The sequence below is a fragment of the Rhagoletis zephyria genome, unplaced genomic scaffold, assembly GCF_001687245.7.
Source record: "Rhagoletis zephyria isolate East Lansing unplaced genomic scaffold, Rhagoletis_zephyria_1.1 Rzeph_scaffold_00487, whole genome shotgun sequence".
NCBI lineage: Eukaryota > Metazoa > Arthropoda > Insecta > Diptera > Tephritidae > Rhagoletis > Rhagoletis zephyria.
Genome location: NW_016157571.1, coordinates 207212 through 231624, shown reverse-complemented (window position 1 = coordinate 231624; position 24413 = coordinate 207212). Strand labels below are relative to the sequence as shown.

Genomic DNA, 24413 nt, shown 5'->3' with positions numbered 1-24413 from the left:
CATAGCTAAACTGTCAGTTGCTTTAACATTTCTTCACTTTTCTGTTTTGATCGTGTGGAATTTCATTATCATTTCATTTTTATATTCGTGTGTGTTTTTCACCGTATTGTGTTCATTGGCGACTGGTTTGAAAGCCGCCGACGTCGCTTTAATTATACCTGAACAAATCAGAAACTTTCCAAAACGCATTTGCATTTCAACAAACGAACTTGGTGCTTTCGGAAGCGCTTCATCAAACATCACCACAAATAATCTACCTGTCGTTACCATTTTGGTTAATAAAAGTTTTCTTCTTGTAATTTTATTAAAATTTCTCAAAATGTCCGGAATTCATTGCAATGGCGAAATGTCGCATAGCTACTTCAAGGCCACTGCCGCCGCAGCTAAAGCATCATGTCAGTCTGGAGCACAAATGCGTCTGGAATAGAGAATGCTTTGGGTGCACAACAACAGCAACAATTCAAGGCAATTCATTGCACAAGCAGCAATAGTATACAGAGTGCTAATGCAGGTAACAGCAGCGGTTCCAGCAACAATCACGCCTGTAATCAACACAGTAAAATCTTAGCCAGTCAAAGCCTCACCGCAATTGGAAGTCTTGCACATCTCCATAATATTAATCATTCGCCAAGCGGCAGCGGCACTACAAGTACTTCGGGAACAGGTTCAGGCAGTACACCACATTTGGGCCAACATTTCCACACTTCTGCACTATCGGCTGCTACCGCAACAATAATTGCCGCCACTGCGGCTTCACTAGCTGGAGGCCACTCAAATTCACATATCAATAACAATAATAATAACGGAAATAACAACAACACTAACAATTCCAACGCTTATCAACGTAATAATAGTATCTCTCAGTACACGCCAACAACTTCCAGAGTAAGTATGGGATCATGTGGTTTTATAAATATGTATCTACTGAACAGCTTTTTGGGGGGCTAAAAAGCGGGCTTTTAATTGAATATTTAATACAAAAATGCTATTTATTTAAGCTATCGAACAAATATGCGATTGTGTGTGTGAACGTGTTGGTCGTCAACAAAAACCACCGGGGCCCGAGGCGATTAATGCGCTGCTCGTAAAATGCGGCGCAGTAAAGCGTAACGTTCCACCTGCGCACAAATACGGCTACATACATATCTTTAGATTGTTCATTCGTGCAGGTGATTGCCCTTGGAAACATACAAATGTATTAAATAAATTTAAAAAAAATCGATTTTGGAACTTTTTAAAATCGGAATTACTCCAAATGTATCCTTAACGATCAATTAGACGGTCTATCGTGGTTGTGAAAAAGGGATTGCGCCATCTTCTTAAAATTAAAATTCCGTTTTGTATATCAGTTTTGATTAGAAAAGTCAACAAACGGGTATTATTGGCACACCCAAACTTTCAAATGCGATTTTTTACCTGCTTACGCCATAAATGTGCATAGCTAGCTTATGTGCCAAATTTGCAATCGAATCACGCCCGTGTAGGTGTTTAATGGCATAAAAAAATGTAAAAGCGAGATGACACTGTCTAACATGCTTTTTGAACAATTTACTATCTTTGAAAGAAGTTTCTTACGTAACGTTTTTATAGTATAAGCAAAAAATGATTTTGAATCAATTTTTAACGTACAAATGTATGTACGTACATATCGTACGTTTAATAATATACGGAATTATTTCAAAATTTCAAATTTGTGGGAAAACGCAATCAAATTTTCATCAATTCATACAGTTGGTATACCAAAATACATTTCTGGAAAGTTTAGCCATCGGTTAGGCTGAACATATTCTCCTCATCAAGCGTATTAATTGTATGATGAAATCTTCAAAAACATAAATTTTTTATTACATCTCCATATGTACATTTGTAATTTATAAGAGACATTTTATCAGCTCCGAACCACTCCTGTCTGCATTCAAAATTCTTCATTGTACATCCGCTAATCGAAAGAATTTTTACTTCTGAAATTTCGATGGTACCTTTGCAACACTTAAAATGCAAATTTATTGGATTCTTTTCTTAACTATATTTAGCTTTCGTAATAACAACATTATAATTCGAAAAATACTAAAAAAAAAGATCACTCCGACTACAACTCTTTTTAAGCTTAGTGTTTTTTAATCTCCGTGACAATTTTATTGCTTATAAGTACTGAGAAAAGACCAACCCAAATTAATAATTATTGAATCGGGTTCTGCGTCTGGCTACGAAAATACATTTTTATACTGCGCTCACCTATTCGTGTGGTACGCCGCTTATGTGTACAGTAGAGCTTTTCAAAGGCGTGGTTAACAGTCATGTTTAACTAAAAATAAATTTTATAAATATGTAGTTTTGCCGGTCGAAAGCCAAGGAAAATTACCAAAATTTTACTTACTTACCTTTTGGTCTGGACTGACCAGCGACATTTATTAGTAATTTTATTAGTTCTTAAGAACTGACACTTTGGCAATATTATGGAAATATGCTAATTTTTGAATAAGAAGACTTTGTAAAGTAAATACACTTGTATTTGCTTCACTAAGATGGGACTAAACTGAAAAAGCCAAGTTTTCTTTAGTATAAATGTTTTTGGCACATCTCTTAATTAATTCCAACAAATGTAAATACAGACACGTTTTTCAGATACCCAGACGATCGTTAAATTGCACTGCTTCCTTCTTATTACCCTAATTAAGGTACGACAACCGTCGGTTTTGTTAGTTTGTTTTTTTGTGCGATCGCATACTCATTTCATTGCTGTTTTGTCTGTCTGTCTGTTGACGATAACAAACTGAAAAGCCATACATGTATGTACATACGTATTTATATACAACCATTGCTAACACACATTTTATGCTAACAGGTGATAAAGAGCCGAAAACTCAACGCTCAGTCGGTCGCCGGGCTTTGATTTAATTAATTAAAGCGTACAAATGGAAATATTTACACATTAAAAAAGATTCCATATTTACCAGACGACCTATATTGGTTTTTTTTCTTTTTACTGGCAGTATTGAAAGAAATGCAGCTCTCAAATTACAATCGATTGGCAATTAGGCACTACTTATGCTTCAAGTTCCACCTTCATTGGGGATGCAAAAATCTTTTCCACTCGCCAAGCGCGCGCAGAGGCATTAGCAGCTTACTGAAATTTTTACAAATATTTACATATATACATCGACTGCTAATAAAAATCTTTCAACTAGAACTCATAAATTATAAAAAATCTAAACAAAAAAAAATTATCTAACCTAAATTTATTAGAAGCTAATTTTTATTGTTAATGCCTATTCGGAAATCTTCACTTACTAACATATTTAATGACATATTAATTTTCATTCAATTGGATATCGGCCAAATGAGAGATAAGCTTGTGCCGGCGTTGAACAACAGCATAAACAACAACACATTTATACATACATATGTATGTAAATAAATATCGTCGGTGATACTGCAAAACGGTCCATGTTTATTAATACCTGCATGTGCAAATCGTTACACCCTAATAAACGAATGACAAAAGTGTCTACCTTTGCCTGATGAAGATTAACTATTGCCCGAAACGATCAGATACACATAATTGATCAATTAAGCACCAGCGGAGGTAATAAGTGACATAGAACGTTTTGCAGTATCACCGACAATATGTGGAAGTAGTTTGTAATAATTTGGCTCACCGCGCGAAATCAATGAAAATTCGCTTCATCGTATCAGCAAACATTTAGATTTTTTAAATTGAACTTGTTTTGTTATGCTACATCGTTCCGCTACTGTAAATTTGGCTGAGAACTGCGTTATTGCGTTTTACAGTTTGCATTGTTTAACGTCTATTGTTTCCGTTTTTTTGTTTTTTTTTTGTTTCCCGGCTCAATAAACAATCATTAAACACTAACTTTTGTGCTAATCTCTTGTCGTCTGGTGCATACTCGTACTTTCGGTTACAAAACAATATACTTAAATTAACAACATACGCCTATGTTTGAAACTTTTTTTTTTACTTTTTAAACAAACTTTGTTTTCAGAGGACAGAACTGAAAATGGATAAATATGTACTCAGGTTTTAACACTTTTGCAACTCTAGATACACTAAAATCAGATTTCTAACGGTCGAACTCCTCCTAAACGGCTAAACCGATCTTCATGAAATTTTTTGCATATATATGGAAGGTATGAGAATCGGATGTAAAGTATATTTCATACCGCTAGGAGCAGGGGGCGTCGCACCTCCCATACAAACCGAACTTTTCATATTGCATATGTATCTCTGGAAGTGTTCATGGTTATTTAACTTACTCTGCATGTATGTAAGTATGTGTGTTAGGGGCAAATCTTGCAATAAATTTTTGACCAGCTTACCGATGTCCTAGAGTCTTGAAACTTCACAGTTGGCTCAGAACGCAATGGCAATGCAATTAATTCGATAGGTGGCGCAGGAGTCGAGGTATTTGAAAACCCCGTTTTACAGACCGATTTGTTTCATATTTAGGACGTATATAACTACATGAAAACTTTCCCGATAGGTGGCGCACGAGTCGATATATTTGGTAAACCAGTATTTAGCCTGCAGGAAGTGGGACTAGTCTGTAGCTAACTATTAACTAACTAGCAGTCGACTAGTGGTAACTATTTATTAACTATTTCCTTTGGCCATAACTAACTACTTTTGAAGGGCGATGGCCGCAAAATAGTGAGACCTAGTTCCCTCGGTATTATATGTCAACTAACTTGCAGCTAACTACTTTTGGACATTACTTATCAATAAAAAAAGACTTTAAATTTTTTATATTTTTATTTATTTACTTATTTTATGTAACATTATATTGCTTATTTGTTTACATGTTCTTTTGTAGGTATTCTCATATTTTAATTCGATTGGACATAACAGCAAAATAATAATAATATAAAATTTCGACCTTTATTTTATTTGTCCTGAATATGAAAAAGAAAGTACGCTTGATAATTCTAAAGTACATTTGAAGTCTTGTAAAGAACATTTGATTATTCTAAAGTCCATATAATACTTTCAAAAAACGAAGTGACGTTTTCTAAAATCAAATTGATGTTTTCGAAAGTTTTCCGAAAGAGAGCGGGAAAAGGGTTTATGTTCCCTTGCCATTATTTTACAAATCTGTTGTTTTGATAAGCATTTTCCGATTTGTATGCATAAATCTCGATGCCTGGAGTTCAGGGTTACCAGGTTTTGCCACAACGACGATTTAGGCGGTTTAGCAACTGATCGATAGGCGGTTTTGCAAAATCATCGACGATATGTGTGTATGTACAAATGTATATGTTGTTGAAGAAATTGCCCAATCCTGTTTCGTTCCTTCCATTTTCATTTGTAGTTGTATCAGATTTTATATTAACGAAGCAGCCCAGTAAGAACCCTATCTCTTAACTAATACGTTATATACTGTTTGTGTGAGGAATATAAAAACTTTCCATCATTGTGCATAGGGCTCCTGGAGAAATCTTACGCATAACGCATTTCACGTGTGAGCAGTTTTTTCTTTCTTTTACCTGGAATTCGCTATTATATCTATTTGACCAGTGTATTATATTCTGCCTTTGTTATGTCTAAACTTGAATATGCCCCTCTCATATGAAATCCTACTTATGAAAATTCACCATAAAAGGAAAGACGGGGCTCAGAAAAGCCCTGCCGACATTTCTGTGAAAATCATCGCCGATGATATCGCTATTTTTTCGAATTCTTATCCCCTCTAAGAAAAAAGTATTCCACCAAGACATCACGACTTTTTGAAACGAAAACGATGCAGCAATTAAGAACTATTTCGTTAGGAATAAAAGTAACTTGTGCGATGTATTATTATTTGTTATTCGAATATGATAATGGTGAAACTATAAATAATAATAATAATAATAATAATAATAATAATAATGGTAATGGTAATTTCTCAATAGAATATGATATTGCATGTTAATTGAAAAATCAAAAAGAATTGAGAAAATACAAAATATATATGTAATTTTACTTGAATGAACTTCCAATATTTGCTTTGCTAATTTTCAAAACTTCAAAGAGTCAAAATCGTCTGGGCATCTTTAAGAAGATAGTAAAGTGATACAAATGTTTTATTGATTTTGTGAAATGAGTAATTATCGCTTTGATAACTTCCAATAGTGACGAAGAAGTGACATCGTACGATAGGCGATAAAATTCCCTTCCATTTGCTGGCAAGGAGCTTTTTAAAATTTGGTCTAGCCCAAATTAGGTTTGAAAACCCTTCTTCATCATATATTTCGCGTTGCAAACTTATAAGCTTACATACACTTCGCAGCAGACGAATTACTTTTGGCCTAAACTACATTAGCGGAGCAATTCACTGCCCCGCCCTTTTAGATCTCATTAAACTCAGTGCTACATCAAATCATAGACTCTGAAATAAATAAATAATTAAAAAGAATCTGCCATTCTGTTGTACGGACCAAGGGCGACGTAATTACTGTTAGCCTGTATAACATCTCGGTCATATATCAGCTCCGGACCCGATGAACCTGAATTGTTCCAGTATCTCTGGTGAATCGATCAGGTCATTGATGACTTAATAGAAGAAGGATAGGCGTGTAATTTGCATTCAGCTCCATAGGGTCGTAATATTGTATACATTACTCGTAGTCACATAGCTGTCAACATGGAAGGAACTTGAACGCGTTTCGTAGGGAGAGAAATGTGATTGTGGCTAGTGAAGGACTGCCTATCGCCAACCATAATACCCAGTTCCTTTGCCGAGTGGAACATCTTTTATGGTACAAAGAATAGTTTTTTTCTATTTTCAGATGCAGCTTATTCGCGGTACACCATTTTTCGATTACTAAAATATCCCTGTGTATAATGTCTCCTCGGCCCACATGCATAGCAAATACTTTGAGAGTACATATAAGGTCAGGTTAACATGTTATATAGTTTTGACTCATAGGCGGGTATGCTACTACTTTGAACCCCATCAGTGGGATTTAAAAAAGTGAAATAGTAATTTTTAAGCAAAAAACAACACCGACTTAAATTCTCTTATAAAAATTTCAGAGTACCGTTAATTTCTGCAAACCAAATTAATATAGGATCACATCGGAGATACCACCTTTTTATAGAAATCGATTAATGTGGTCCAAAGTTAGGCGGTAACATACAGAAAAAATAAATATATCGCGACGAATTGATAACCTCCTCCTTTTTTTAAGTTGGTTAAAAAACTTATGTTAAATATTTCAAAGTTGAATTTTACAAGATTAGTCTATTCTAACTTTTTAACTTCTTTTCGCAAGACAGCTAATATGGGATGAATAATCATAGAAAAGTTTAAAAATGGGCGTGGAAGTCGTTTCGGAGCTAGACCAGTTGCAGCACTCGCCGCACAATTCCGACAGTGTTGTAATCAATCTATTATTGTTACAACGGTGGAAAGGTTCTCTATCAGGGATGTAGCAGGTTTTCACGGACACTTCGCAAGTAATATCCGATAGCTATAGAAAAGTTGTTTCATCTCAGCTGTGAGTGATTTGTTTAGTTTAAGGATACTCTATATTTCTGTAAATGTTTATTTGTATGTATTGCCAACGTTAAATTAGCCGTCTGATTCGGAGCCAACCACCCAAATGATCGTTCAGTGCTGGTGATTTGTGGTTGTAATAGGTTGTGCGACTTCTCACCTATCATTTGACTATGCAAATTAGCCAATTTCGTTCCATTGATTTTATATTAGTCGTTTGCTCTCGCTTCGGTATTGCTCGCTTGTGTTTTGCATTAGTACTAGTAGTTTTTATTTATTTATTTTATTTTATTTTATTTTATTTTATTTTTTGTTATTATTACACTCACGTGCTATCATCTCAAGTGCTGTGCTGTTGCTTTTTGGCACTGTAGCCAACGATTACGTGCAATCGCATAGTGTTGTTGTCGTTGTCGTTTGCCACTTTGAGACATTTGAACTTCCAATTTTCAATTAACCACCAAGTGATCGATTTTTTCGTTGCTGTCTCACGTCCAAGTGATATACATACATACTTGAGCATAAGTATGCATGGGTAAAGAACGAGCATTTCTCATTTCAGCAATACATAGGATGTCTGTATCTCTTGCCAGTGTATATTATATTGAGTAAATTTGTGGCACCGCAAATATTTCGAGTGTTGCTATTGTTGTTGTTGTTGTGGACTTTTATTGTTATTAGCTTTTGCTACTGCTTTAAGTTCAGCATTGTTGTTGCTGTTGTTATTCTGATTCAATTGACTTTTAATACTCTGCCATTTCACATCCATAGCCGCCGTATCAGCGCGTTCGCAACTCATTTAGTTGTTAACGTTTGCCTGCAGCGTGCTGTCATAGAGCACAGAACAGCAGTTTCGGCGAAGCAAATTCGTGAAAGCGTTACCGTAAAATAATTAACAAAACAAAACCAAAAAAAAAAAACACAGAAAACAGTGAAAAGGAAAAACAAAAACAATAAATAAATAAACATAATAAAAATTTGTGTAAAATAAAATTGAATTGCATTAAAAATGCTCTAGACAGCCCCTAAAACACTCAGTGTTTTGTATTTTTGCACACCATCGTTTATGCAAAGAATTTTAGCAATTTCACGCCCACAACTGTGCTCGCCTCACCTCGCCGCCAATGCGCTAGCTTGCCAACCACCAACTACTTACTGTGTCACTACTCGTAATGCCGTCGCCGCCGGCTAATCTAAATGTGCAACACAACAAAGCACGCGCCTAGAACCCTTGAATTGTGTACATACAAGACAAAAATCAAAAACTAAATAAACTAAAATCAATAGCTAAAAGACTAAGCCGGTGAGAAACCCGTGCGATATTCAACTAGTTAAGTTTTCAGTGAAAAAAATCAGCGTTTTATGACACAAAAGAGTCTTTAAATTATTCGCCAATATAATAAACAGAGTATGGAATAATTATAAATTTCTACAAGCACACATTTGCATCTGTGTAGATACGTTTCTATATACATACATACTTATGTATTCATGTGCATATGTAAAAAATCGGCTGGCCAACATACCCTGCAGAGCTGAATTCGCCAAAACTAAAATAATCGAGAGCCGAATACTTAAATTCCTTCTACCGATTAAGCTCTCCTGAATCCGGCTAATACACACACTCACATTTATTTGCATACACAGACACAGTGAAATCAACGCCAATGCTGGCGAAAAGCTTCTCTTCTCTTCTATGCTCGGTTATTCTTTATCAAGATTTAAAATTAAAAAAGTATTAATTTTCAACAAACTATGTACATACATATGTACAACTTCATGCAAGCGCTTAATTGAGTAATAAATAAATACATTAATTCGAATCTATAAATCTACAAATGTCTGTTTGTATGTGCTATCTCATCATACATATGTACCGGGAAGTGTAGGCAATTTGTGACAAGTGAGAAAGCCACTTTTTCTAAAATGAATTTAAATTTTTTAATTAAAACCCACATTAGCGCCGGAATTGTGAAATCAACCGTTATTACAGAAAGTAAATAATTTTAGCCTTTGGGTGTGGGCAAAATAGCACCATACCTAATGTATGTAGATTTAGTATTTATTATTGAATCTGTGTAAAAAGACATATCGTTCGTTTGCTGGAAGAACGTCAAATACCAAAAAATCCAAAATACGAGAAAAGCTGTTTTCAAGTAGATTTGAGTCAATTATTTCAAAAATAAAAACTAACTTAAATATAAATATGATCGTTCAATTCGATCCTGAGGCTAAAGTATGTTCAAAAACTTAAATCCGCTTCCTTACGTTGGTAAAATATTAATTAGTTTATAGTGCAACTAAACAAAGTAGAAAATAGCCAGGCTGAAAGTGTATGGGCACTGTCTGTTTGTAATTTGTTTATACAGTAAAATAAAAAGGTGTGAACATATGCGTGTTTTTCGCGAGTTTTGATCGATGATGCTAATCCATTTTAAAAATTATCAAATTTAAATAGAAAGCTTTGCTGAAATCACTATATTTTTATAATATAGGGTGATCCATCCAGACCTTTTTTTAATTTTGAATAAAACAGAACTGTATGTCGGAATATTTATTATTACTCCACGCTATTTTCAAAGTCATTTTCCCGTTCAATCTGCCTAAAATCCCGTTGATTTTTGAGATTTTTTTTTTTGTGACGCTTTTTTCGAAAATAAGAGCTTTTGTTGTTAAAAGAACAGTGCATAGTGTGGTTCATCTTGTATGGAGTAACGGTCAACGGGCTCGTTTTCTCGGGAACTAAATAATATTTCGCAATAAAATTTGGTACACTTGTTACTCTTTGTCTAGACTAGGTTGGTAATGAAAATGGGTCAAATCGGAAAAAACTGCGCTTGCCTTCCATATAAGTTATTTTTGGAAAAAAAACGAAAAATGCGATATTTAAGTAACTACTGCAGCCAAATTACTAAAAAATTTATGCATATAGTGAACTTTAAGCAAAAAATGTAGTATTTCATAAATTTGTTTAAATGGGCGTGGTCAAGCCCACTTATCATGAAATATGTGTACCCGCCTAACCGATTTCATTCAATCTTAGTACACTCATTACTGTTAGCCCCATTCAAAACTTTTTTGGCATCCGTCAACAACCACGCTGACCTCCCATGTATTGGTATTTTCGGAAGATACAAATTCTACGATATTTTACTATATAATAACGCCGAATTTCTCAACTTTTTTTTTTTTTTTTTTTTTTTTTAATTTTTATCAGCTCACTTTATGCTATATTTTAACTAAAAACAAGAAAATGAGTTGATATAAACATGGTAGTAACTGTATTTGCATTGAATTCATGGGGTGTGCAAGCAAAATTAATATTTGTAGTACAAGAACTTACACACTAACTCAAACAAGCGTTCACGTGTTAATTTTCTTTAAATATTCACAATGCTTTTGAAGTAAAAATCTTTATGTTTTATCTTTATGTATACGTCAAACTTTATTAAAATGTACGAAGATTCAACAAAATTTCTTACTTTTTAAAAATTCATGTTCTTATGGAAGAAAATGCGAAAGATCTTTCAGCTATAAAATTTAAAAAATCAACGCGAATTTTCAACCTCTTGAAGCTTGCCCTTTATCGTATTAAAATTTCATAACTAATTTTCTAAACACTCAGATTATGAAATTAGAAATTTTGATGAAAGTTTGTTGAATTTTCCTAAATTTTTTACAAACTTTGAAACTTTAATTTATGTGGCTTTAGTGATGCAGGCTGCAATTTGGTAGCATGTTTTGGTAAAAATACAACTTCTGTCACATCCAACTAGGTCGAATGCTTGATTTTCCCGTTTCTTTTACCCTATGAGCCTCTTTCCAAAACCGCCGAAACCCTTAACATATATTTTTGACGCGTTCATCAATATCACGAGCATTCACATTTTCTAAATCTGGCATCGCCTCTAATAGCTGTCCCAAAACTTTCTCATTTTTTCCACTTCTGTACCACTCAGGAGGTACTAGTACTCAAACACTTAACTGTATTGAAAAATGTTAGGGACCGAGAGCAAAAGGTTTGATCGAAACTAAATGTCGTGCTCGTAGTTTTGTTCCCAAGACCGCTTCAAAACCAAAATCGAAATGAGAACAAAACTGCCGAGAACGTTTTCAATGGGAATTATATAGGAACAAAACCCTGGGGGACGTTCCCAAAGAAAACAAAATGCAAAAATACTTCCGGAAACATTTCTAAGAGAACAAAACGGGAACAGAAGTCTTAGGATTTTTTCTGGCAGAGAACGAAACGACAACAAATCTTCCCTGAACTATTCACGAAGAATGGAAATAATATGAAATGTTTGCATATTGAAATTAATCACCAAAAAAACAAAAACAGAAAGGTAATAATGCAAATAAAGTAAACGAAAGACTTAAGATACGAACTTTTCTTGCACAGAAAATGAAAAATTGTTCCATAAATGGACATTGCACACTAATGATCAACGATCTGGAGGTTGAAATAATCCAGCTTTCCTCTACGTAAGAATTAGCAATCGTGGTTCTCATTGAAACGATTTTCGATTCCAACACCCAGACGCCCCTCTCATTCTTAACGTTAACGTACCCCACGCTTTTCTTCCTATTTTGTTCTTATTGGACATGTTCCCGAAAGTTTCGTTCTCATTCTATTCCTTTTGTGAACTGGAACGCGTTTTCGGTCCCTGAAAAATATTAGTAAAACTAAGAGCTTTTTTTAATTTTTGATTTAATTTTTGAAATTAACGATCCGAAATTAGCTAATATGTACATATGTATATATTTTTTTAAATTTTTAGATTCAATAGTTGATTTTTTGTAATGATTACTAATATAAGATTAATATTTCTTTAATGCATTCATCCGAATTTTTTCCGTTTTAAAGATCACGATTAAAATTCTTAGGTTAGTCTGGCTGGCTGAATGCTCCACGTAGACGCATCGGTAGAAAGCTATTAATGTCAGATGGAAATAGGGAGCCTGTTCGAGGCACGTATTAAAAACGGCATTACTGCTGCGCTGATGAAAATTTGCAACACTGCTGTAACTGCCCAACTGACTATACGTTGCTAGAAATTCACACCGAACGTGATTCATTAATAATTCACGCAACCCTGCAGTTGTGATTGCAGCTCGAACAAGCCCAGGTTTTGAAATAGTTCCACAAGAGAGCCACAATTCAAAAAGAATTTTCTAACTAGAAAGTCATGAGCCTGGGCTAGTTTCTTAAGGTGCTGGCCCAATGTAGGCTTGCTTTTCTCGCCTTACTGACCTTAGTTTGCTTTAATTTAAGCCCAAAATACAATCAGCCTCATTGCGTAAGTCGTAAATTAGGCTGAATTGTACGACTCGACAACATTAGCATTGTCTACTGTCGTGCTGAAATAAGTAAACGACGAAAATTGTCGAAAACTATGCAGTGCTGCCAAGTTCTTCGGTTTTAATACACTAGTCGAGTGGAAATTTTAGGCAATGACGCTAAATTTTCGATACGATTCGACTCTCGAAAATCGACTTACATTCGGCACGACTCTCGCAATGAGGCTGAATAACGCAGTGGCAGTGGCAGCGGCAGTTTTTCCAAATCAGCTGGTTTTTTTAGAAAGTGTGGTGTCCAATGAAGTGACTCACAATACAGCAGTAGCTGCTAGCAGTACTGCTCAGTTTAGCCCAAATTCTAAATTCACTGCCACTGTCTTCATGGCAGCAAAGCTCGCATGTTGAATTTGACATAAATGGAAGGCAGCCAACTTCTGTTGATGTCACTGAAGCCTGAAAGGCAACAACAAAAATGTAAACAAACAAAAGGGAATGTCAAAAAAGCAGTCACTGATCACTGACAACGCCGCGTTGTGTTTGCTGCGGCAGTGACTGCCAATATTAGGGCTTTATACTTTAAAAGCTTGTTTGGCCAATTGTAGCTTGGAACGCTGTCAAAGCTATCAGCTGTGTGGTTGCGAAGTCAAAATCTGTTCCGTTAACATCGAGAATTATTTCCTTCAAAATACAACATGAATTAAAAATTATAATAAAAAATAATGGGAACATCGTCTTAGCTCCAAATCTTTTCAGATTTTCATTTCAAAGAACAGATAATAATGAAATAATTAATACTAGCTCATTTACATATCGCTAGCTTAGAGTGCAAAGTTGCTAAGTCCATTTTTTTCAATTGTACAGGAGACACAAAAAACGTTCCTAAGTAATTTTCTTTAAGTATTTTGCAAAACTTTGAATGCAATGTTTCGCGTTTTTCATTTACCCTTTACTAAAAAAAAAAAANAAATTTCATTCTCAAAATTCATACACTTTGATTCAATTGCGCGGACTAAAGATAAATTTTAAATTAATCTTTCTTGGCCAATAACAATTGGCTTAGACCTAAGACATCATAATATTACTATTACTATACGGTCAAATGCCTCCATACAAAATCGACCCAGCCTAATATACATACATACATATGTACATAAATATTCCAAAATAATGTTGTTGCAAAAACCCTCAATACAAATCGAATTCGATAGCGTAAAAAGAAATATTCATATTTTTTTGGAGTTATCAAATTTTCTGTGACTACTTTGGACTTAGCAATTTTGCACATCACGGAATAAAACGGGTAGAAATAAAACAAGTAGTTAGATCCTTTCAGAAACGGTGCATTTTCAATATTCCTTGCTTCCTGCATCAAAAACTAATTGTTCATAAAAAGTGGACTTAGCAACATTTCACTCTAAGCTAGCGATATAAAAAACCCTTAACTCAGAAAAGCGATTTTCACGAAACTATTGATGAGTAGTTATTATTGCTTAAAATTTCATTTTCGTGCACGGTTTGTATATAATATACATACGTTTAATACAAATATGGAAACAGAAGAATCACTTTTATTTTACATTGAATTACTTACATTTTTCGGCAACACTTTTTTAAATTAAGACATTTATTTACAAGTATGTATATACATCCTTGCAGAATTTTTGGTTAAGCAACATTTTGTTTAAAAAAGCCTTTAGCAGTTTGCCTACAAAGCGAAAAGTGAAGTCAAGCTGCCATTTGGCCAACTTTCATACATGTTAGTAGAGTTCAAAAAATGTTTGACTGTTTTCAAAGCGAAGCCAGCAAAGCAAGCGTACATTGAGCCAATGCCTTTAGTATGATTTTAGTAACAATTATGCACGCGAAAATAATCTTTAAAGGGGTTTTGAGTCCTCCCTACAATAAAAAAATTCTACTACCCAGTAGGAAATAGGAGCACTTAATAATGTGTTACCAGCAACTTATACTTCACCCGGCGGTCCTTACATCTTCCTTGCCGTGAACCGCCTTATAAAAGTAGGAATTTAGAATGTACATTTGGTATCAGACATACTTCTGAGCCGCTTTACCAAGTAAGGTATGTACGTAGAATGTAGAGTAGCCGCTCAGAGTACTTCGGCACTCGGAAATTACTTCGGTGGTACGTTATTTTGCAACTTACAATGTAAGGCGTTATCGCAGATGTAAAAGCTGAAAGAAAACATGAATTACCTCGTAAGGTGCTTACTTATTTTCCCAGTGGGTATGGACATACATACATATGTACATTAGACTGCATCACCAAAAAATGTGGCGGTTTTTCCGCCGGGATTACAAAATTTATTATATTTTAAGACGTCCACCAAAATATTTCGGAAAAATATTAAGATTTAAACGAGCTGGACCGATTTGAAAATACCTCCAAAAATGGAGTTTTTTATGAATAAAAATATCTTCTTAAACTTTTTGAAAAAAGTCCCCTCAGATGACAAAACAAATTAGGCTTGAAAATTCTGCATAAAAATATTTAGAAATCTTTTCAACGGAATCGTAATAATGAGATTTGGGTCCCAATATTTTTTTTTCAAACACCAACACATCTTAATTCAACTTTGAATGATATTCGTTCATCATACCTTTCTCTTTCATCCATTGAATGAGTTTATTAGCAAAGAAATAAAAAGGATGAGAAAATACCTTTCCAATGATATCTCACAAGTCTACATCGTTCAAGTTATTCTTATACCAATTTTCGAAAAAAGTTAAAAACAGCATCAAAAATCTTATTATTCCGTTCAATTTTTTTTTTAATATTTTTACGCAAATTTTTTAAGTTTAAACCGTTTTGTCATTTGAGGGGATTTAAAAAAAAAAAATCTTCAAGAAACTATTTTTATTCATAAAAAACTCCATCTTTGGAGGTATTTTCAAATCGGTCCAGCTCACTTAAAACTTAATATTTTTTCGAAATATTTTGGTGGACGTCTTAAAATATAGTAGATTTTATAATTCCAATGGAAAAACAGTACCGATTCTTTTTTTGTATGGGGAGTGATACAGTCTAATGTACATATTTATGGCTGCATGTTTGCTTGCCAGCACAATCAAATGTATTTCAAATATTTTATTTTAAATCGGATCTTTTTCGAGTTTTTATTAGGGACCCACGTGTGTCGTATTGTAGTTCGAATCCTTTACATTTAGTTACATGCATGCTTATGTATGTCTGAATCTGCGATGACACGATTTTCTTTCACCAAATAAATTGTAGTATATGTGAATTTTAAAATTATATGCATTGGAAAGATTTACACATATGCATGTACGTAAATGCCGCAGTGCCCTTAATTAATCAGCAAAAAATTAGCTCACTTTCAACAACGCCAACAACAACGAACGCAAGCGTTGCAAATCTAGAGCTAAAACCAAAATAAAAATACTCTTCAATAAGTGCTACATACGACAAGTAAATTCGTACACACACATACAAAGATAAGGGTCTTTCGTTTTTGGTGGCAAAAAATATTCGTTGGCTCAAATGTTCGCCACCATACGGCATCTAGTTGGCGGTGGCGCTGCTCAAGCGGCAGAACCACTAACACATGCGCAGGGGCAATCGCCATCAACGAAAAAGCAAACAAAACTGTCGAAAAGATTGCGCCAACAACAACAGCTCGAGCAAATGCAACAAATGTTGTTGCTCGACAGTGAAACCTATTCCAATTTGCGTTATGAGCGCACCAACCTAAGTCACAGCAGCCTGCTGCTGCATCAGATCTCGCAAGACAGTGCAGCGGTCGAGTGCAACGAAACGCTCGACGCCATCGTGCCATTAACATTTGCATCGGCCGCAACGCCCATAATCGTGCCCAGTGGCTTTAGAGCCGCCACGCCTTCGGAGAAGCAATCGTTTACGCCTGGAACACGACTCTACACCACATCGACGCCTTCGCCGCCTCCGCCGCCGTCAGTGCCACTAGTGCTAGCGCATTCATCGCCGCCACCCTCCACAGCGGGCAGCGTGCCACCCGCCCTAAGCGGAGGTGGTTATTCGTCGTATTTGCCGCACGTCTACAGCCTTTGCGACTCGTGTCGTCCGCTACGTTTTCAAAATTCCCTCGTCAAATCCGGTAGTCCCGGTGCAGTATCGCAAAAAAGTTTCGGTGCCGTCTCTGCGCGTTATCTCAATTTAAATTCGAGTTCAAGTAATCGTTTCAGTTCGCTGCCGCCATCTTCGATTTTGACACCAACACCGCCGCCACCACCACAGACGCAACAAGCGCCTCAATCGCATCCTCCGCCGTTACGCTCCTTTCATCATTTCTCTCGTTTACAGCCACGACGTACAACTAGCGCCAGCATGTCGCAATCTGGAGACGATCTACATTCACCCAGCTATTTGTCATGGCGGAAGCTGCAGCTGAGCCGAGCCAAACTAAAGGCGTCCAGCAAGACGTCGGCGTTACTCTCAGGATTTGCAATGGTGAGTACAGGAGAAATTCCTTATCTTATTTGAAACTATGTAGTATGTATGTGCAGTGTATTGAAAAGCCTAGAAAGAGAACTTTCTACATCTTAGTGTAAATATGTAATAATGTCTACCATTCTATTCAGCTACGCACACATGGATTTCATATTTATTTGTAAATTAAAATATTTTTATATCGCTTTCGTTCAATTTTTCAAATAAACCTTGAACCCTTTGTGCAGATAATAAATTGCCCATGTCTCTTGTTATTTTTAGTTGCATATAAACAACAAGCGCAGCATTTTTGTTCAGCTGATGCATACGTACATACCTAGTATGTACATACAAATGTATGTAGGCAAAATTATGTGCTATCGCACTATCATCTATAAACAAAGTGAAAAAAAAAACTCACACAAATTCCTAGTGGTACTTCTGTCTGCATTTGTTGACGAATTCTTTTTAATTAATTTCATAGAAACAGCTTCCCGTCCCCGATGCATTGCGACGACGTCCACCCGATGGCGAGTCGTCAGTCATGCTGTGATTTCATGAAATTCATTCACCGTTACGATGCACGTCGTCGTCTTTCATTTTGCCTTTTCTTTCCCGCTTGCTTGTTTTTCTAAGTTTTTGGCAGGGCAGCATCGCGAGCATTAATTTTGTCTTTTCATGTGCAACCGATCAGAAAGTAATGCAAACATTTTAATGCATTTATTTACTTAACACATGAAAACATTGTTCCCACACACTACCACCTGGCTAACAGCTAAAGAAATATCTGAACATGTCTTCATTCGAATCGAACAACTTCTACAAAGTAAGTAACGGAATGACGAATATTAATATCAGACCTCGGTATCGCCACGGGCTAGTTGCAATATTCCTCTGTAGAATAAAGCTGCACTTTGCTGTACTTTGACTGAATCACTGGGTATATTGAAATTGTAGACCGTAGCAATAATTACACAGTCCAACAAATTTAAACTTTTTTTGCAACAGAATAACGATGGTATCATTTTGAAAGAGGACATCATACTGACTATTTTCGCTGAACAAAGGCATAGCCCAGCACATTTCCGTTTTTTTTTTTTTTTCAACTCAAAGGTTAAGTTGTTGATTATTATGCAGACAAGTACTCCTTGATCCAGCATTTCCTATGCTAGCGTGCAAGGCTATGCCAAATACGAGGCATCGGTTTGTAAATGTCAAAATACCATCACTACGGCAGGGCTTTTATAAGTATTTATGAGAATTCTTTATGCTCAAAAAATTATAAATATACTAGCAGACTCGGCAAACTTCGTCCCGTCCAAACTTAATTTTATTATTGAAACATTTTGGTCCAACATGTTCACCAACAATTCACGTTTACGATTCCCATTGGCACGCTCATTCGCTAAGATTATGGTTTGGTGGTCTTTTGCCGCATTAAATAACCTAACGAAAGTCTTATGTCCGTGAAGAAGTTCTTGATTATCTCTAATTGTGCAGCATTTCATAGAACGGTTAATCTCACAACGAAATAAATTTGAAGAACATTTCCTCTTCACTCCCTGGCGGCAACAATGATCTGGTTCTATAGTGAATCTGCCCCAGAAACTTTTTGGTATAGTTGGTGGTAGTTTCAAAATGGATGCGTACAGAAATCCAATATACATAGACTTTGTATGGGAGGTGCTACGCCAGATTAAAAAATAGCGATTTTTTTTTAGCCTATAACCATCATTGGGACGTCTGAAGTAGGTATCCGAAATTAAAAAAAAAAAAACGGTTCGGCCGTTTCCGAGCTTTGCGAACACAAAAATATTAATAATATATATTAGTACTAGATCGCCCTCACCCGCTACGCTGAGTGTATGAAATTTCTACGTGATACATTGAGTAAAATTTATTTCAAGAAAACTCAATTAAAAAACAGGAGGTCTAAAATTTGTTTAACCATCTTCAAAATATTTTCAAACTAAAACGTTCCTAAACTTCTCACTTGTCACACTTTTTCAATAAACTTATCCCCTGAACTCAATTTGAGATTTTAAACAGATGAAAACCTCTTACATGTAGGGTTGAAATTAAGCCCTTTCAAGACCAGTTTAATTGTTACCCATAGTTTAATAATTCATTTAAATTATTGAATAGTTTGAATTTAAATTTTTAAACAGTTGGCAACCTTTTTAGACCTCTTTCGTCTGACACTCATGTTGCGATTAACATTCAAAACCATTTAGATTCATACAATCTTCTACAACAATATATATTTTGAATGCCGTTTTTTATATGTTCGCAAAGCTCGAGAACGGCCGAACCGATTTTTTTGAAATTTCGGATACCTGCTTCAGACGTCCCAAGGATGGTTATAGGCTAAAAAACATTTCGATATATGAAGGGGCGTGGCACTTCCCATACAAACAGATTTTTTCATACTGCATATCTCTGGAAGTGTTCATGGTAGAATACTGGAACTTGGTACGGCAATATATGAAATCAATCTTATACTCATGGAGAAAAATGGGCTATTTGAAAAGGGGTCATGGCGCCGCAAAAAAGTTTATATATAATTCTTGTGTCTGTGTGTTGGTGAGTGAAATCCTTCTAAATGCTTGGACTGATTTTAACGAAGTTTATTGTGTACTTTTGAGTGGCTCTCTGGAGAGTGTAGTTTTAAAATTTCACCCGCCAGTTGGCGCTGTAGTGAAGTTATTACTAAACATTTTATTTAGCATCCACTTCAAAATATTTATTGGTAACGGTAAACACAATACTATTGTCAAAAAGCGCTGCCAGATAGCGCTGGAGTCATAACGAATAAACGCCAAGTTAAAAAAGGTGCCGTGAATGTCAAATTAAATCGACCTGTTGCGCCATTGAGAACTCTTATGTGTTACGATTGGCCCAATGGACGTGATTTGCCAGTATTATTATGCGTTAAAGCTTCATTCTGAGACACCAGGGTGGAGTTGTACAGTGGTAGATTTTAAGTCACCACCGATAAATCAACCACCAGAACCATTGCGCGCCTTATACTGTAATATTTAAATTAAAATAATTGAATTTGGTTTTTAAAAATGTGGCGACCCTTGTGAAAGACTTAAATATTATTCAAAACTTTCAAACCAAAGGTTTTTTAACAATATTTCGTTAGACAACCACATTTTAATTCTTCAGATAGGTTGCGCATAACCAATTTAAATTTGACTTTTCAAACAGGTGGCAACTCTTTTAAAAATATATTCAGCCCTTATCCATGAGTGGATAATGATTTTATATATCTCCGTACCAAGTTGCAGTAATATATCAAAAATATTTCCTGAGAAATGCTGTATGAAAAATTCCGTTTGTATGGGAGGTGCCACGCCCCCTTGTCTAATCGAGATTAAATTTAACCTATATTTATATTTGGATAATGATTTTATATATCTCCGTACCAAGTTGCAGTAATATATCAAAAATATTTCCTGAGAAATGCTGTATGAAAAATTCCGTTTGTATGGGAGGTGCCACGCCCCCTTGTCTAATCGAGATTAAATTTAACCTATATTTTAAGTTGGGCTAAATGACAGCAGTATACAAAATTTCATGATGATCGGTTGAGTAGTTAAGGCGTGAAAGCAAAGCAAACAAACAAACTCACTTTCGGATTTATAAAATTAGTAAGGATTCCAGCGTTATCGCTTTCATGTCTCATTCAATTAATATCAATTTACCAATTTACCGTCCATAATATAAACACTTTTTCTACAGCGTGTAAAATACAAACTGTCGCAACTAAATAACCTTCATTATTTCTTGAGAAAGACGTAGGCACAGAATTTAGTTTTTATTGTTACATCGTCCACTAATTGACAAGTTTTAGTTGTTATTTATTTTACGTTAGTATAGTATGGAAAAGGCGTATCTCCCAACGCCTCTGAAATGCAAAAGGGCCATAACTAACTAAAATTTCTTATTGCACAAAACGAATCAAACAGTGAGTGTTGGATTTTTAGATAGTTACGGCTTTTTGTATTTCAGCGACGATGTAAGTTGTGGCTTTTTCATACTATACTTACGATATATGGATGTGAAGCTCTTCTTTCAGAACCACATTTTACAAGTGAAGAAAACTTGTGATCACTTCAGTAGCTAAATTTTTTGAAGCCTCTACTTTTATTTGGCACTACAAGCAAACAAATTCGCCAATCGTATCTCTCCGTGCGGGTTTGCGACAGTTGGATCTGCCCAAGTGGAGATAGGTATAGGTCCTTCTACCTAGTCAAAGGATCTTTTCATTGGACATCCATGCGTACAATATACACAAGCCATCTTGGGTACCCGTCACCCACGCGAACAAGGCCGAAGATCTTGCGTAGAATAGTTCTATCGAAAGCACCCAAAGCCTTCTTATCATTGTTCATCTTTCTGCGCCATAGAAAAGAACGAGAGAGGGCTCTGCTTTTCAATTGCCTACCGAGCCCAAAGTAGCGGCTGTTGGCAAGCGTTATTCTACGCTTGCTTTCCATGCTGACGTTATTAGTTATGTTTATGATGGATCATAGGTAGACAAAGCCCTTAACTACTTCAAAGTTATAACTGCCAACAGTGACGTGTGTCCCAAAACACATGGACTATATGTGTTGCCAGGAGGTACTTTGTCTTGTCCACGTTCACCGCTAGACCAACCTCTTTAGCTTTTTTTTCTAAGCTGGAAAATGCTGCGTTAGGTTTCAGGCCGACGACATCGATGCCATCTGCATACGCCAACAGCATCATTCTTTTCTTATGAATGGTGCCGCTGCGACTTAGATTGGTAGCTCTCGTTATGCTTTCCAGCAGCAGATTTAAAAAGTGAATTCACGTGAGTGAATCGCCTTGTCTAAAAGCTTGTGTGGTCTACTATGTTTTGCGATTCGAACGGCGACACGGGCTAATACGAATTCATACTACCAGGCATGGGCGTAGCCAGGTAGGGGCAGGGGGGTGCTCGAGCCCCCCCTAACTTTAAAATTCTCTATATATATATATAAAATAGTACCCTGAAATACCAGCTTAATAGGGTCTTCTTCACTATGAGAGCGTATGAAACTGTAAACATTAAAATCGTTTTTTCTCGAGATTTTGATTTTTTGGACTACGACACTTTCGTCAGCAAAAAATTATTAAAAATCATCGCGAATTTTTAGCCGCTTCTAATACACACTTTATAAAACTGTATACCAAAGGAAATTCTAAAAATTCTGATTGCAAAGCTTGAAATTTTTGCTGAATATTTCTTGATTTATTTAATTTGTATAATAACTGTAATTGTTGAGGTGCTATTATTTGGACTGCAGGTGTATGTACATTAGCATGGGCCGGAAATCCGCTTTTTAAGGATTTTGATTGATAATCCAAAAAAAATCTATGTGAAAGATGAAAATTTTTGGTCAATATCTTAGGCTCGCCCAAGTCCATCAAAGTTCAATGTGCTCAAAAAATAAGTTAATTAATATTTTTTTTTTACAAAAATTGCAATTATCTTCGAAAGTATTAGTCCAACAGAATTTGGTATACCGACCTTTTCTGCAGAGAATCGAAGTTAGCTAAGAAACACTTTTTTTAAGCTCCTGAACTTAGATGGACTTGGACGAGCCTAAGATATTGACGAAAAATATTAATATTGCACACAGATTTTTTTTAGAGCTTAATGAAACATATGTATTTTTGCTATTACCAATCAAAATTCTAAAAAAGCGAATTTTCGGCCAACGCCAATGTATCGAAATAAAGTTAATAATCCTGTTCGTTATTATCTATTACTGAATTATTTACACTTACATTTAAAAAAATCTTTCTATATCTTATAGGTCGCCATGGTTGAGGTTCAATTGGATAGTAGCACCAAAGTGCCTGCCGGCATGCTTGTCGCATTCGCCATCTGTACCACGTTGCTCGTTGCTGTTCACATGTTGGCGCTTATGATCAGCACCTGTATTTTGCCAAACATTGAAACTGTTTGCAACTTGCATAGTATCTCCCTGGTGCACGAGTCGCCCCATGAACGTCTACATTGGTACATTGAAACCGCCTGGGCATTTTCTACTCTTCTCGGCCTCATACTCTTCCTCCTAGAGATAGCCATTCTCTGTTGGGTGAAATTTTATGATTTAAGTCAACCAGCCGCTTGGTCGGCATGCATCGTACTTATTCCGGTAATGATAGTCTTCCTAGCGTTTGCGATACACTTCTATCGTTCGCTCGTTACTCACAAATACGAAGTTACCGTTTCGGGCATACGAGAGTTGGAGATTTTGAAGGAACAAATGGAGCAAGACCACATCGATACCCATCATCATCATCACCATCGTAATAATGGCTTAAATTATGGTGCCAGTGGTGAAATCGTTTAAGTAATGTGGAACAAACGAGAGCGTGGAATTCTGTGGTGAACTTGTTGCCGCCGAAACGCACTTTTTATAAACATGCACTGGAAAATAGACACCTGTATGTAAGCGACTACTTACTTTTAGCCGATAAAGTTTTTATACGCTACTTTTACACGAATATATAGACATTGGTAACAAACAATTAATAACTAAATACAATATGTAAATAAATACTTGTATGTAGGTTAACTTTGTTATTATACATAATATGTACACGAAAACTTAATTGAATTGAATTCTCAAAGAATTCAAATACAATTGTGATATTGGTAAATATTTTTGATTTGAATTATGAAATGCATTTTGGCATATTTTAATTTAGCAACTAATTTTAAAAACTTAATCGACATTATACTATTAACTATTTGTTTATAAGCTGAAAGCATGCGTAGTTAATCCAACAATTATATTCATATGTGTGGCATAGTTGTGCAAAATTTGTTTGCGATTACATTTCACTTACCACCAAACGCTACAAAGGAATCATGATGTGTTGATAATAGTAAGATTCGGTACTTAGTTTTCAACTGTAATTGAGGAACATTGTTTTAGGTATCAAAAACGTTGAAACAACAGATTTTGTTCATAGTCTCCTTTCGAATGAAACACCTGTGCAAAGCAAAAAGAAAATCTCTATGTGCAAGTCACCTCAAAATTATTCCTTATCGTTTCAAATCAACTATGTATTTTAAAAACGTATTTGTATCTATTCTACATACTTTTAGTTTAAATATAAGAAAAAATAATAAAAAGTAATAATAACAAGATAAA

The 24413-nt window shown here is 35.5% G+C and overlaps 1 protein-coding gene across 2 annotated transcripts; it reads left to right on the top strand.

Moving 5' to 3' along the window:
* On the top strand, positions 1–24413 carry LOC108359905 (calcium release-activated calcium channel protein 1-like). 2 transcript variants are annotated; one of them, XM_017611983.1, is made up of 3 exons: positions 1–885; positions 17110–17256; positions 23064–24413. In XM_017611983.1, exons 1-3 carry the CDS (start codon positions 394–396, stop codon positions 23604–23606), a joined length of 1182 nt encoding a protein of 393 aa, XP_017467472.1. In that variant the 5' UTR covers positions 1–393; the 3' UTR covers positions 23607–24413. The 2 variants fall into 2 exon arrangements, with proteins under 2 accessions (XP_017467472.1, XP_017467471.1); XM_017611982.1 differs by lacking the exon at positions 1–885 and having other exon boundaries at positions 15810–17256.